Here is a 15,617-nt window from a genome sequence, read left to right as displayed (position 1 = left end):
AGGTCCCTTCTTGAAGGATGAGCAATGATGGGCTGAATGGCCTTTCTCGCCCTGTATATCTTGTGAGTACTGTACAACTCTGAGTGACAACTCCTGTGCTGACAGTCACATATAGACTAAGATTCAAACAGGGTGCCAAAAGTGTCCAACTTGTCAATAATGTGAGCAGATAATTCAACTATTGTTTCATAATTGGGAGAATATTGTTCTAACAAGGAATTATCTCCAACTTTGTTTTCGAATCATAGCATAATTTCAGGTGTCACACTCGTACATCAAAATTGCATTCCGAATTCTAGTTTTGGTCAGTTGAAATATTAGATAACAACAGTGAATTATTTTTACTTGTAAGTGAACTCATTCTTACCATAGTGAAATGCTTGCTTCGATTTGTTCTTTATTTGTTTCAAGGGCTATGGCAAGACTCTTAGCGACCGGAAAACCCTTTCTTGCGAGTTTAATGGATGGCTCAAACAATTGTTTCCATGGTAACCGGCCATGCCGTTGGTGTGCAAGTGCATATCCTCTGATTTCCCCTGGAACTGCAATTGATGGCCCTCCTGCAACATGGGAAAACGTCAACCAAGTCGGGCAATTCAGGGACAGAACGACAGCATTCAAACTATTTTGACAAAATAGGTCAATGAAAAATGCAACTATGAAGAAATCTTTATCTGACTAATCTGACCATATGGACTTGTAACATTGACTTGTAAGTATATTTTGGTGGACTCACATAATATTTCCAGTCAACCTCATGCTTATCTGAATTAGGGGTAATGCCACTCCCAATCTGGCCATGATGCATAAAGATTTCTGTGTGCGGGAAGGGAAGCATACCAGCAACTATTGGCATATTCCCAGCCCCCTTGTAAATGTTGGCACATTCCTGGCTTCCCAGCAAATACTGAGGTACTGGCAGAGACCCGGAAAACATTTGGGGTCAAATTAGTTATCTTTATTGCAAAAGTACTTCTTTAAATACAGGATTTCTAGCTATTCTTTCACCGTGGACTTGAACAGAATCAAAATTTGTCAGTCTAGAAAAAGGTACATAAAACTGTCCTTGTGTAAAAACAGGCCTAGGAATATAAATACAAATTCTGTCGTGAGTCTGGCCTTGTGACTTGTTTACAGTCATAGGCTAATTAGGAACTGTTTTTTATTTATTTTGAGATACAGCACTGAAACAGGCCCTTCGGCCCACCGAGTCTGTGCCGACCAACAACCACCCATTTATACTAACCCTACAGTAATCCCATATTCCCTACCACCTACCTACCTACACTAGGGGCAATTTACAACAGCCAATTTACCTATCACCTGCAAGTCTTTGGCAGTGGGAGGAAACCGGAGCACCCGGCAAAAACCCACGCAGTCATAGGGAGAACTTGCAAACTCCACACAGGCAGTACCCAGAATCAAACCCGGGTCCCTGGAGCTGTGAGGCTGCAGTGCTAACCACTGCATCACTGTGCCACCTGAGTTGAAAAGGCAGGTTTACATCTGATGGGCTCAATATTATTCAAGGAATAATAATGGGCACTGGTGAGAGTGATGGTTCATTTGGGGAGTGCAGCCAGAGCCAAGTGCACAGCACCATGGCTGGCTCAGCTGTACAGGGGGCCAGCAGGAAGATTGGAAAAGCAATAGTGACAGAGGATCCGATAATTAGGGGAACAGACAGGAATTTTTGTGGCTGCAGGCGTGAATCCAGGATGGTATGCTGCCTCCCTGGTGCCAGGGTGAAAGATGTCACTGAGCTGCTGCAGAGAGGGGGGAGGGTGAACAGTGAGCGGCCGTGGGCATATCGGTACCAACAATATAGGTAGAAAGAGGGATGTGGTTCTCTAAACAGTGTTTAGGGAGCTAGGAAAGAAACTAGCAAACAGGACCTCAAAGATAGTGATCTCCAGATTACTCCCAGTATCATGTGCAAGTATAGAGATGGTGCAGGAGGGAAGGCTTTTGATTCCTGGGACATTGAGACCAGTTCTGGGGGAGATGGGACCTGTACAGACTGGACGGGTTGCACCTAAACAGAGCCAGGCCCAATGTCCTTGTGGGATAATTTGCTAGTGCTATTGGGGTGCGTTTTAACTAAGTTGGAAGGGGTGTGGGAAACAGGAGGTATTAATAGAGAGGAATATCAAGGTGCGCAGAGAGGTTCGAGAGACAGACAGTACTAGAATAGGAAATAGTAAGGTGTTAGGTTGGGTCAGAATAAGAAGAAATATAATAAGGTCTAAGTGGGATTTGCTGTGCATGTATATGAAGGCGCAGAATGTGGTAAATAAGGTTGGTGAGCTGCAGGCACAGATAGCCACGTGGAAATATGGGGTTGGATTTTATAATCTCGCTGCCAAGATCCTTGGGGGTGATTTTGCTAATGCTGTTGGGGAGGGTTTAAACTAATGTGGCAGGGGGATGGGAACCAAATGAGGTCAGTGGACAGGAAGGAGGTAGTAACTAAAGCCTGTAAGGAACTAGATAATGAAGTCAGCGTGACTAAGGGAAAGAGTAGGCAGGGAGCAGATGATGTACGCAAAGGGACTGGTGGTCTGAAGTGCATTTGTTTTAATGCAAGAAGTGTAGTAGGTAAGGCAGATGAACTTAGGGCTTGGATTAGTACCTGGGAGTATGATGTTATTGCTACTACTGAGACTTGGTTGAGGGAAGGGCATGATTGGCAACTAAATATCCCAGGAAATCGATGCTTCAGGCGGGATAGAGAGGGAGGTAAAAGGGGTGGAGGAGTTGCATTACTGGTCAAAGAGGATATCACAGCTGTGCTGAAGGAGGGCACTATGGAGGACTCGAGCAGTGAGGCAATATGGGCAGAACTCAGAAATAGGAAGGGTGCGGTAACAATGTTGGGGCTGTACTACAGGCCTCCCAACAGCGAGCATGAGATAGAGGTACAAATATGTAAACAGATTATGGAAAGATGTAGGAGCAACAGGGTGGTGGTGATAGGAGATTTTAATTTTCCCAACATTGACTGGGATTCACTTAGTGTTAGAGGTCTAGATGGAGCAGAATTTGTAAGGAGCATCCAGGAGGGTTTTCCAGAGCAGTATGTAAATAGTCCAACTCAGGAAGGGGCCATACTGGACCTGGTGTTGGGGAATGAGTCTGGCCAGGTGGTTGAAGTTTCAGTAGGGGACTACTTTGGGAATAGTGATCACAATTCCGTAAGTTTTAGAATACTCATGGACAAAGACGAGAGTGGTACTAAAGGAAGAGTGCTAAATTGGGGGAAGGCCAACTATACCAAAATTCGGCAGGAGCTGGGGAATGTAGATTGGGAGCAGCTGTTTGAAGGTAAATCCACATTTGATATGTGGGAGGCTTTTAAAGAGAGGTTGATTAGTGTGCAGGAGAGACATGTTCCTGTGAAAATGAGGGATAGAAATGGCAAGATTAGGGAACCATGGATGACAGGTGAAATTGTGAGACGAGCTAAGAGGAAAAAGGAAGCATACATAAGGTCGAGGAGGCTGAAGAAAGACGAAGCTTTGAAAGAATATCGGGAATGTAGGACCAATCTGAAACGAGGAATTAAGAGGGCTAAAAGGGGTCATGAAATATCTTTAGCAAATATCTTTAAGGAAAATCCCAAAGCCTTTTATTCATATATAAGGAGCAAGAGGGTAACTAGAGAAAGGATTGGCCCACTCAAGGACAAAGGAGGAAAGTTATGCGTGGAGTCAGAGAAAATGGGTGAGATTTTAAACGAGTACTTTGCATCGGTATTCACCGAGGAGAGGGACATGACGGATGTTGAGGTTAGGGACAGATGTTTGATTACTCTAGGTCAAGTCGGCATAAGGAGGGAGGAAGTGTTGGGTATTCTAAAAGGCATTAAGGTGGACAAGTCCCCAGGTCCGGATGGGATCTATCCCAGGTTACTGAGGGAAGCGAGAGAGGAAATAGCTGGGGCCTTAACAGATATCTTTGCAGCATCCTTAAACACGGGTGAGGTCCCAGAGGACTGGAGAATTGCTAATGTTGTCCCCTTGTTTAAGAAGGGTAGCAGGGAAAATCCAGGTAATTATAGACCGGTGAGCCTGACGTCAGTGGTAGGGAAGCTGCTGGAGAAGATACTGAGGGATAGGATCTATTCCCATATGGAAGAAAATGGGCTTATCAGTGATAGGCAACATGGTTTTGTGCAGGGAAGGTCATGTCTTACCAACTTAATAGAATTCTTTGAGGAAGTGACAAAGTTGATTGATGAGGGAAGGGCTGTAGATGTCATATACATGGACTTCAGTAAGGCGTTTGATAAGGTTCCCCATGGTAGGCTGATGGAGAAAGTGAAGTCGCATGGGGTCCAAGGTGTACTAGCTAGATGGATAAAGAACTGGCTGGGCAACAGGAGACAGAGAGTAGTAGTGGAAGGGAGTTTCTCAAAATGGAGACGTGTAACCAGTGGTGTTCCACAGGGATCCGTGCTGGGACCACTGTTGTTTGTGATACACATAAATGATTTGGAGGAAAGTATAGGTGGTCTGATTAGCAAGTTTGCAGACGACACTAAGATTGGTGGAGTAGCAGATAGTGAAGGGGACTGTCAGAGAATACAGCAGAATATAGATAGATTGGAGAGTTGGGCAGAGAAATGGCAGATAGAGTTCAATCAGGGCAAATGCGAGGTGATGCATTTTGGAAGATCCAATTCAAGAGTGAACTATACAGTAAATGGAAAAGTCCTGGGGAAAATTGATGTACAGAGAGATTTGGGTGTTCAGGTCCATTGTTCCCTGAAGGTGGCAACGCAGGTCAATAGAGTGGTCAAGAAGGCATACGGCATGCTTTCCTTCATCGGACGAGGTATTGAGTACAAGAGTTGGCAGGTCATGTTACAGTTGTATAAGACTTTGGTTCGGCCACATTTGGAATACTGCGTGCAGTTCTGGTCGCCACATTACCAAAAGGATGTAGATGCTTTGGAGAGGGTGCAGAGGAGGTTCACCAGGATGTTGCCTGGTATGGAGGGCGCTAGCTATGAAGAGAGGTTGAGTAGATTAGGATTATTTTCATTAGAAAGACGGAGGTTGAGGGGGGACCTGATTGAGGTGTACAAAATCATGAGAGGTATAGACAGGGTGGATAGCAAGAAGCTTTTTCCCAGAGTGGGGGATTCAATTACTAGGGGTCACGAGTTCAAAGTGAGAGGGGAAAAGTTTAGGGAGGATATGCGTGGAAAGTTCTTTACGCAGAGGGTGGTGGGTGCCTGGAACGCGTTGCCAGCGGAGGTGGTAGATGCGGGCACGCGAGCGTCTTTTAAGATGTATCTAGACAGATACATGAATGGGCAGGAAGCAAAGAGATACAGACCCTTAGAAAATAGGCGACATGTTTAGATAGAGGATCTGGATCGGCGCAGGCTTGGAGGGCCGAAGGGCCTTTTCCTGTGCTGTAATTTTCTTTGTTCTTTGTTCTTGTTCACTGATAAACTTACCTCCCCCCCACCCACCAATAGCAGTATTGATTAATGAGAACATTGCATTACAGGAGAGGGAGGATGTCCGAGAAGGATCAAGGACAGAACCTATTTAGTTTAGTTTAGAGATACAGCACTGAAGCAGGCCCTTCGGCCCACCGAGTCTGTGCCGACCATCAACCACCCATTTACACTAATCCTAACTAATTCCATATTCCTACCACATCCCCACCTGTCCCTATATTTCCCTACCACCTACCTATACCAGTGGCAATTTATAATGGTCAATTTACCTATCAACCTGCAAGTCTTTGGCATGTGGGAGGAAACCGGAGTACCCGGAGGAAACCCACGCAGACACAGGGAGAACTTGCAAACTCCACACAGGCAGTACCCAGAATTGAACCCGGGTCGCTGGAGCTGTGAGGCTGCGGTGCTAACCACTGCGCCACTGTGCCGCCCCAAATTCCACCTTCTGCTGTGGTGTGATTCGAACCCATGCCCCCAGAGAAATACCCTGTGTCTTTGGGTTACTAGTCCAGTGATAATACCACTTTGCCACCATTTGGTTACAAGTAAGAAATAATAGAGGTATCATCACATGCTGGGTGTATTCTATAGATCACCAACTAGTGGGAAAGATATAGTGGAACAAACTTGCAAAGAAATTAGAGACGTCCAAGAATTATAGAGTAGCTATAATGCAGGATTTTAATAATTCTGATATAGACTGGGATATTAATAGTGTAAAGGACAGAGAGGGGAAAAAGTTTCTAAAGTGTTCAAGAGAATTTTCTACATTATTATGTTTCCAGACCAATGAGGAAGGAGGCATTACTGGATTTGGTTCTGGGAAATGAAGTGGGTCAGGTGAACCAAGTGTCAGTAGGGGAAACATTTAGAGGACAGTGATCATAGTATCATAAGGTTTAAGTTGGCTATGGAAAAGGACAAGGAGCAACACAGAGCAAAAATATTCATTTTGGGGAGGGCTAACTGCAATGGGGTGGGAATGGATCTGGCCCTGGTAAACTGGAATCAAAGATTGGCAGGCAAAACTGTAATGGAGCAATGAGCTGCCTTTAAAGAGAAGATAATTCAGGTACAGCATTCCCATGAGGTGGAAAGGTAGGTCAAACAAATCCATAGCTCCCTGGATGAAGAAAGAGCTAGAGAGTAATACAAAGCAGAAAAAGTATCTATGACTGATGTCAGCTGGATAATACAATTGAGAACCAGGGTTAATATAGAAGGTTCAGAGGGGAAGTGAAAAAATAAATCATAGAAACAAAGAGAGAATATGAGAAGAGACTGACAGTTAACATAAAAGGGAATCTTCTATAGGCATATAAATAGTAAAAGGGTGGGTAAAAAAGGAGTGGGGCTGATTAGGGACCTAAAAGGGGATTTAAACATGGAGGCAGGGGGCATGGCTGAGGTATTAAATGAGTACTTTACGTCTGTCTTTACCAAGGAAGATGATACTACCCAAGTTATAGTGAAAGATAAGGTAGTTGAGACACTGGATGGTCTAAAAATTTATAAAAAGGAGGTATTAGATAGGCTGGCTGTACTTAAAGTTAATAAGTCACCAGGACTGGATAAGATTCATCCAACGATACTGAGGGAATTAGGGGTGGAAATTGCAAAGGCACTGGTCATAATCTTCCAATCCTCCTTAGATACAGGGAAAGTGCCAGAGGACTGGAGAATTGCAAATGTTACACCCTTGTTCAAAAAAGAATGTAAGGATAATCCCAGCAACCAAAGGCCAGTCAGTTTAACCTTGGTGGTGGGAAAGCTTTTAGAAATGATAATTCGAACGTACATGCAAACATATGTATGTATGCATGTATGTTTGCATGTAAATGATATTTCAGGACAAAATTAGCAGTCACTTGGATAAATGTGGATTAATTAAGGAAAACCAGCATGGATTTGTTAAGGGCAAATCGTGTTTAACTACCTTGCTTGAGTTTTTTGATGAGGTCACAGAGAGGGTTGATGAGGGTAATGTGGTTGATGTGGTGCACCTGGACTTCCAAAAGGTATTTGATAAAATGCCAAATAACAGGCTTGCCAGCAAAGTTAAAGGCCATGGAAATAAATGGTCAGTAGCAGCATGGATACAGACTGGCTGATTGATAGGAAACAGAGAGTAGCGGTGAACAGTTGTTTTTCAGACTGGAGGAAGGTGTTAGGACCCCTGCTTTTCTTGATATATGTTAATGACCTAGACTTGGGTGTACAGGTACAGTTTCAAAATTAGTAGATAACACAAAACTTGGAAGTAATTGTGAACTGTGAGGAGGATTGTGATAAATTTCAAAAGGATATAAATAGGCTGGTGCAATGGGCGGGCAAGTGGCAGATGAACTTTAGTGCAGAAAAGCGTTAAGTGATTCATTTTGGTAGTGAGAATGAGAAGAGACAATATAAAATAAAAGGTACAATTCTAAAGGGAGTGCATGAGTAGAGGGACCTGGCGGTGTATGTACACAAATCATTGAAGGTGGCAGGGCAAGTTGAGAAAGAGCATACGGGATCCTGGGCTTTATTAAAAGGGGCATAGAGTATAAAAGCAAGGAAGTTATGATAAATCTGTGTAAAACACTGGTTCAGCCTCAATTGAAGTATTGTGTCCAGTTCTGGGCACCACACTTCAGGAATGATGTGCAGGCATTAGAGAGGGTGCAGAAAAGATTCATGAGTATGGTTCCAGGGATGAGGAACTTCAGTTGTGTGTATAGAGAAGCTGTATTTGTTCTCCTTGGAGAAGAGGAGATTTCACAAAGGTGTTCAAAATCCCGCGGGGCCTGGACAGAGTAAATAGGGAGAAACTGTTGCCATTGGCGGATGGATTGAGAGCCAGAGAACACTGACTTAAGGCGATTGGAAAAAAAAAAGCAACGACAACATGAAGAAAAACTTTTTTACACAGCGAATGGTTAGGATCTGGAATGCACTGCCTGAGAGTGTGGTGGAGGCAGATTCAATCGAGGCCTTCAATAAAGAATTGGATAATTACATGAAGGGAAAAAAAATTGCCGGGCTATGGGAAAAAGGCAGGGGAGTAGGACGAGGTGAGTTGCTCTTGCAGAGAGCCAGCATGGATATAACAGGCAGAATGGCCTCCTTCTGTGTTGTGACCATTCTATGATTCTACGACTCTATGAAAAAACACTCCATTTGCTTGAAATCTGCCTGCTATAATTTCAGCATCAGTCATCAAACAAAACAGTTTGCTAACTACCAATCTTGTTCCATGACAAAGTCCTTGTTTAGGATCCAAGTTTCATTGCAACATTATAACTGCTCTTCCATAAATCTAAGTTTGTGGGTGGCAAGCCCATTGATGTTAGACTGTGTAGAAACTCTGCAGAGTATAGACTGTTATCATCATCTTTGTCGATAGAATCAAAGCTGATGTATTCTTTTAATTCAACTGACAGCTTTTCAAAAACTTTTCCATTCAAATTTAGTGAACCTTCATTTGTACCACAAAGTATAGGATTTGAACAATAGGTTTTATCAGATAATTGTCCCCACCATTTTGCCACACTTAAACAATTCAATTATCTTAACCACCCCTTCCATGCCACCTCTTGCGGACCATCCCCTTCCTCCCATGCCATCCCCATCCCACCCATCAATCTCATTCCATGCCTCCCAGAAACAATGGCTGCGATTTTAGCTTAGCTACAGGGGTCATGACCACTGGCTAAAGCGCTGGTGAGAGCCCAGTGTCGCCTCCTCTGGGGAAGGCCCGCTGGATTATTTGCCAATTAAGCAATTAAGTGGACAGTGGCGAACCTTCCCTGGGATTAAGGGCCCCAGCGACAGAGATCCTGCCTACCGAGAGCTGTCAGCCAATCACAGGCTTTAACTGAGCAGCGCCATTGCGGAGGCGGTGGCTGCTGCTGGTACTGGACTCACCAAAGGCGCTGGAACCAGACCACAGGTAAGGCAGGGCAGGAGGGGTTTTGCAGGGTGGAGGTCATGGGGGAGGGGGTGTAGGGGGGTTGGCAGCAAGGGCAGGGGTGTGGTTCTCAGCAGCTCCCCCTCCAACCCCCCCCCCCCCTCCCCCGAGGCTTGGTCTCTCAATCAGGCGCTATATCTTTTAACGCGGGACTTCCCCTCCCACCACCCCCCCCACCCAGCCTGAAGTTGCTAAGCAACCTGCATGGGTTTGCTAGGCATGCTCCCTATGCGGCGACGGGCCTATCCACCACTGGGCTAACACTGGGCTGGGCAGGATGAGGCCTTTAATTGGGCATTAATTGCCCACTTACTGGCCTCAACTGGCAGCGGGGCGGGAGGGCCTTTGGCACAGGCCTTCCCACCCCAGATTTAATTTGGGTGGAAGCAGGAAGGTGGTGAGGCTGCGCCCGCCACCATCCCGCCCAATTAAATGCTCTCCCCGCCTCCAAACCAGACGCAGGGAGAGCACAAAATTCCCCCCCCCCCCAATATCCTCCAGCCAGGATAACTTTGTTGTTGGGCATCCCTTACCTTTCACTATTTTTGCTCTCCACCAACAGCCCCGCACTCTGTTACCCCCGACAGCAACTGTTGGCAGACACATGGGCATGGCGCGCTTCAGTTCTCCATGCACCCTTCGTGCATCTGCATGTGCCAGGCACCAGCCAACAAATAAAATAGTCACCAAGAAATCCAGTAGGGAATTCAGAAGAAACTTCTTTACCCAAAGAGTGGTGAAAATGTGGAACTCGCTACCACAAGGAGTGGTTCAAGCGAATAGTATATATGCATTTAACGGGAGACCAGACAAACATGTGAAGGAGAAGGGAATAGAGGGTTACGATGATAGATTTAGATGAGGAAAGATGTGAGGAGACTCGAGTGGAGCATAAACGTCGGCATGGACTGGTTGGGCTGAATGGCCTGTTTCTGTGCTGTGTATCCTATGTAATCCACCAACAGATGTACCCCTTAAACTAACCAATCAAAACAGTCCGGACAGACAAAAACTGAGTATTATTATAGGTTCCTGCAAGACCCTCACCACCCACCTCCACGGCAAATATTGACACACTCAGCATTCCCATGGATTGTGCAGAGCATACAATTGCCTCTGCCCCCACCACATACCTAACACCCCTAACCATCGCCCACCCCAACCTCACCGTCCCCAGTAGAGTCTTGCATTGGTCCTGATCAGCAGAAACATACCTTCACTGCCAATGGCACTTACAATGGGCAGTTCAGGCAAAAAAAAACAGCAGGTGCTCAATGGACCATTTTACACAGCCCTTTGTTGGTAAAAAAAGAGAGACCTTTGATTCTGTCAAACACAAGGCCTTGTGGTTCTAGTTGATTGACTTGAAGTGTGTCCATAAAGCACCTGCAAACATTTTAATTGTTGTAGAGTGACACCTTAACTGCACTGGTACTGGATACTGTGACAACAAATGAAGCACTTGTCTTTAGGACGGTTGATTTATGGGGTTCTTTCTTGCTGGTTGCAGCACCTAGAAGCTTTAAATTGGTTACTGCTGACCTTTTCTGCAGAATGCAAAGAATACATGACACAGACTGGCTGATATGCACACCTTGGGACAAGGAAGACATGGCACATCATTCTTGAAGGCCTTGTTATGCAATAGATTAATAGTCCTTCTACAAGGGAACCGTCTACTGGATCATTTAAAGTGTTTGGAACTGATCAATGGATCAAGCCATTCTATCCAATGGCAAGCTTCCTGTGGATTATTGGTTATAGTATATGTTTGTTTGGCAGTTGTATTTGTGTGTACGATGACTTTTTGAATCATGCAAATGCTTAATCACATAATTTTAGTTATGAGAAATACAGTTTTGACATCCTTTGTTCTTCTTTCAAAGAGTTGGCACAGGCACCTTGGGCTGTCTGGCCTCTTTCTGTGCTGTATGATATCATGATATCTTCAAAGGAATTTGGAGCTATATTTTGGGCAGTGTTACACAAAGACAGAAGTTATTCTGAGGCCAGCAATGATAGGAGTAGTCAGAAGACTCCATGGTAGCAGATGGCCATTGAAGAAGTAAGTGACTATATTTCACGTGACAGATTTATGTTGAGGATTATTGAAAAGTGTCCTTGTTTTCTTTAATGAGAAGATTAGTAAATGAGCTGTTTGTGCTCAGTATTATTCAATTAACTGTTTAACGTTCAACAGTTTTCTCTAATGGTTTAAATCTTAAGCCACAGTCTGATAAAATGTATGTCTTCTAGTTTCGGAACTTAACTCATGGCCACATGTGATATTTCCCAATAAGTCTAACGACTGTGACAAAGGTTCTCTGTTTGGCATCCTGGTCTCACTATATTTACCTAGATATTGGGCAGGTAAAAGCACTACGTGGTTCTCAGGGATGTCAAGACCATTTACAGCAGTGATCAATGACACGGAACCCAAAAATGTAACAGATATCAGCAGACCACTGCGTTTCACACTATGTCAGGAGCTGATTGAGGATGACATGGCCCAGAAACCCTCAGTACAGTTAAAGGATAGAATTATGGCTGGGTCATCAGTTGGATTTTATACTGGTGACACCATTATCACTGACAAAGGGGAATGGAAACATGGAACTCTCTCCCCAAAAAAACTACTACAGCTGAGTGCCAACTGAAAATTTCAAAACTGGGCTTGATAGATTTTAGATAGGCAAGGATATTAAGAGTTATGGAACCAAGGCATGCAGATGGTGTTAAGATACAAGTCAACCATGATCTAACTGAATGGTGTAACAGGCTCACAGGACTGGGTGGCCTACTCCTATCCTACATTCCTACGATTTGTGCTTGCTGAAAATGAACAGCCTACATCAGAGGCACTCAGCCACCTAACCAAAGAAGCTGCCAAGAATAAATTGGCATGAAATGAAAGTTCCATTGACAGCTTCCATCAGCTGCTTGACAGCAGATCATAAACAATACAATTAGCTACTTGAAACAGTTTGTCGCACTGGGAACAACAACCACTAGGATAATGATATGACCATAGAAATGTATCAAAGAATGGAGTCTTGCTGCAGCAATCATGTTCAGCCATGAACAGAACCTGTAGAACAGTTAGCCTGTAGGAATGCTCGAGCACCAGTAAATGCTAGGTAGTGTTAAAGCTTTTGAATATATTAGGCCTAGTATTTTGCATAACAGTTTGAGCGCAAGTCAGCACTGAATTTGCTTGAGAACTTCATGACTCAGAATGGTAATCAGTTCCGTTTCAATCCAAAGAAGTGCTCATTTTGCATCTTTAAAAAAACAATAATGGTTTGACAGGGCCTCAGCCTTGACATCCTCTAGCTTACCTGTTTCCAAGTTCCTGGCAACTTCTCGCTCTGGAGCCACTTCTCTTGAATTAATTACTTCAACCTCTCCTGAAGTGAAACATGAAATTGTTAAAAGTTGAATTTGATTTCTTTATATGAGTTTTATCCTTTTTCTATATATCCGTGGTGTATCTCCATTCCCCCATTTAGTTTAATTTCTTTTGCTTCTTGTCATCTAAATTCCTCTATTGGCTGGGAGAGTCAGATAGTCTGTGTTTTCGTCATTTAAACTGTTGCTTTCAGTGATGCTTCAAATCGATGGGCAGACTCTGCAAATTGCATAATTAGACTGGCCTATTCTTCCCACCTAGTGGAGAGATTTGCTGCTTTGTCGTGTGCTCCACCAAGAAGAAAATGGTGTTGTCAGCTTGGCTGAGTTAGCAGCACTCTCACCTTGAGTCAGCAGATTGCAGGTTCAAATCCTGCTCCAAAATTTGTGTGTTTATATTAAGCTAACTCTCCAGTGAAGCACTGAGCAACACCTGCATTATTGGAGGTCTGAACCAGATGTGATGTTAAAACCATTTGTTCAGGTTGATGTTAAAGATCAGGTAGCAGACCACCCTGGCCAACATTCCACCCTCCACCAGCACCAGTAAGAATAGATTAACTGCTGATCCATTTCAACAAATTGCATTTATATAGTGCCTTTTCTGTTTTCCTATATAGCAACAGTCACTACACTTCATTCAACATAGTTCCTTGTGAGGTGTGATAAGACACTACACAAATGCATTCTTATAAAGTGGGCCACCTGACCTGTACAATCAGTTAGAGAAGAGGAGATGTGCCCAAGGGCCAGAGGCAAGGTTGTGACTCCAATAACTAAAGCTCTGTTTAAAGGTACAGGTCTCTCTCTCTCTCTCTCTCACACACACATTGCAGTGCATGAAAAACATTACACCTTTTCTATTGTGCCATGGAAAGAAAAGAAAGAAGAAAGTAAGGAAGAAAAAAAAACAGAAGGGAAAGAAGGAAGGAAGTTACAGGCAAAGCAGGTTCTTAGCACAATACACCTCCATTTCTCATTTTATTCCTTTTACATATATTCTGATTGAATAAAAAAGTAGTACAAAAGAATAAAAAAACAAGGAAATGTTCAAATGAGGACAAGTTTAACCTGTAGTTGCATTATAGATGGTGAGGATCAGCCCTCCTCCAATGCCCATACTGTGCACATTCACCAGCCCAATGCAGAGCAGTGCTGCGATGGCTGCATCCACCACTGATCCATTCCTCTTCATGATGTCTCTGGAACATAGCAAAGCCCCGGGTACAGAAATGAAAAAGTCCAAGAGCAGAACACCTAGCACATAGAGTCATACAGCAAAGAAAGAGGCCATTTGGCCCATTGTGCCGTTGGCAGCTCGCTGGAAGAGCTATCCAATTAGTCCCATTGCCCTGCTCTTTCCCCACACCCCTGCAAATTTTTCCTTTCTGAGTATTTATCCAATTCCCTTTTGACATCCTTGTCAGGTTTCAATGGTACACATTTCTCTCAGTTCTAACTTCGTCTGTTGGCAGGTCTGTTGTGTGGGCAGTAGGCCTTAAAATTGGAAGGCTAGTGCTTACCAACCATTACCATGCCAATCCCGCCTGCCACCATTTTGTCTGTGGCCTTTACAAGGACAGCCCGGCTGCCTACCTAAATCTGGCGGGGGCTTCATTAAGTTATGCAAATTGGGGTCCTGTGGCACATATAGGACCTGGTTATTAGAGCACTAGCAGTATTTTTGCAATTTTACTGAGTTTATAAAGTCATGCTAGCGAGGAACTATAGAAAGAATTTGGACCCATTTACAAGGTAAGTTTAGCATTGATGTAAAGTGGTTTTAACATTGCATCATCCCTCAACTTGTATAATCTAAATCAGATTTTAAGACCCAAACTGACTCCAAAGTGAAATCTAGGGAGTTTCATTCCAATTCACTCTGAGGGCAGGTCCAACTACAAGCTACAAGTATTTACCCTGTAGCTGCAATGGCGAAACAATTTTGCTCTAAAACTATATTTCCAATGTAATTGCACCTATAGAAGTAATTCTGCTAATGTACCAGCATGGTTGTAAGCAGGATCAATTCATTGCCACAGAGGCTTTAAATGGAAAGTCAATAGAATGGTTTAAAGATCAGTTACTTAAGAAGAAATTGTAAGGGTTGTGAAATTGGTACCGAAACAATAGAGTTGCCTGGACTAATAAAATGGTGGGCACGCTTGATGGGACAAATGGTTTTAGAGTAATTAGAATGTGAAACTTGCTACTACATGGAGTGTTGGTAACGGATAGCCTGGATGCATTTAAGGGGAAGCTAGATAAATGCATGAGGAATAGAGGGATATGCAGATAGTGTTAGATAAAGAAAGCCAGGAGGATGTTTGTGTGGAGAATAAACTCCCACACAGACCAGTTGAGCTGATTGGCTTGTTTCTGTGCTGTAAATTCCATATAAAGAAACATGTAATGGGCAAAGTCCACTTGACCCATCAAGCACGATTTCTCCACAGATCATACAAAATCTTCCCCATCATAGCTTCTTTCCAAACCATTCAGACTCCTGAGAAAAGGTTTGGCAAAGTTTCACTCTAAAGGTGCGGATGTGCAAGGGAAGAAGTGACTACCTGTTCCTGCTGCTCATTGCTGTCTATGGAACCCCAGATGGAAAGTGTGTGCATGTGTGGACGCCATATGAGAGCTAGATCAGGCCTGGCATTTTCCAAGGGGCATTGAGCCAGCTAGCACATGCTGTTTGAGTAATGTGCTAGAGGGATTATTGTATCTGTAGAACTCTACCCTAGCCTTTTATAAAATTTATTCATTCACGGGATGTGA

At 43.8% G+C, this 15,617-nt stretch overlaps 1 protein-coding gene across 1 annotated transcript in view; it reads right to left on the bottom strand.

The window, feature by feature from the left end:
* The window catches only part of LOC137346999 (glutathione hydrolase 1 proenzyme-like), a 48,075-nt gene that overhangs the window by 25,665 nt on the left and 6,793 nt on the right, over positions 1-15,617 (bottom strand). The window contains exons 3-5 of the mRNA XM_068010984.1: positions 13,908-14,038; positions 12,767-12,835; positions 368-560 (exon numbers count right to left, since the gene is read on the bottom strand). Coding sequence (XP_067867085.1) covers positions 368-560; positions 12,767-12,835; positions 13,908-14,038 — 393 coding nt within the window. The remainder of the gene's footprint in view (positions 1-367; positions 561-12,766; positions 12,836-13,907; positions 14,039-15,617) is intronic.

Source organism: Heterodontus francisci, chromosome 31 (genome assembly GCF_036365525.1).
Source record: "Heterodontus francisci isolate sHetFra1 chromosome 31, sHetFra1.hap1, whole genome shotgun sequence".
In the NCBI taxonomy this organism is placed as follows: domain Eukaryota; kingdom Metazoa; phylum Chordata; class Chondrichthyes; order Heterodontiformes; family Heterodontidae; genus Heterodontus; species Heterodontus francisci.
The sequence above is the reverse complement of the archived record's forward strand: the minus strand, read 5'-3'. Positions and strand labels throughout refer to the sequence as shown.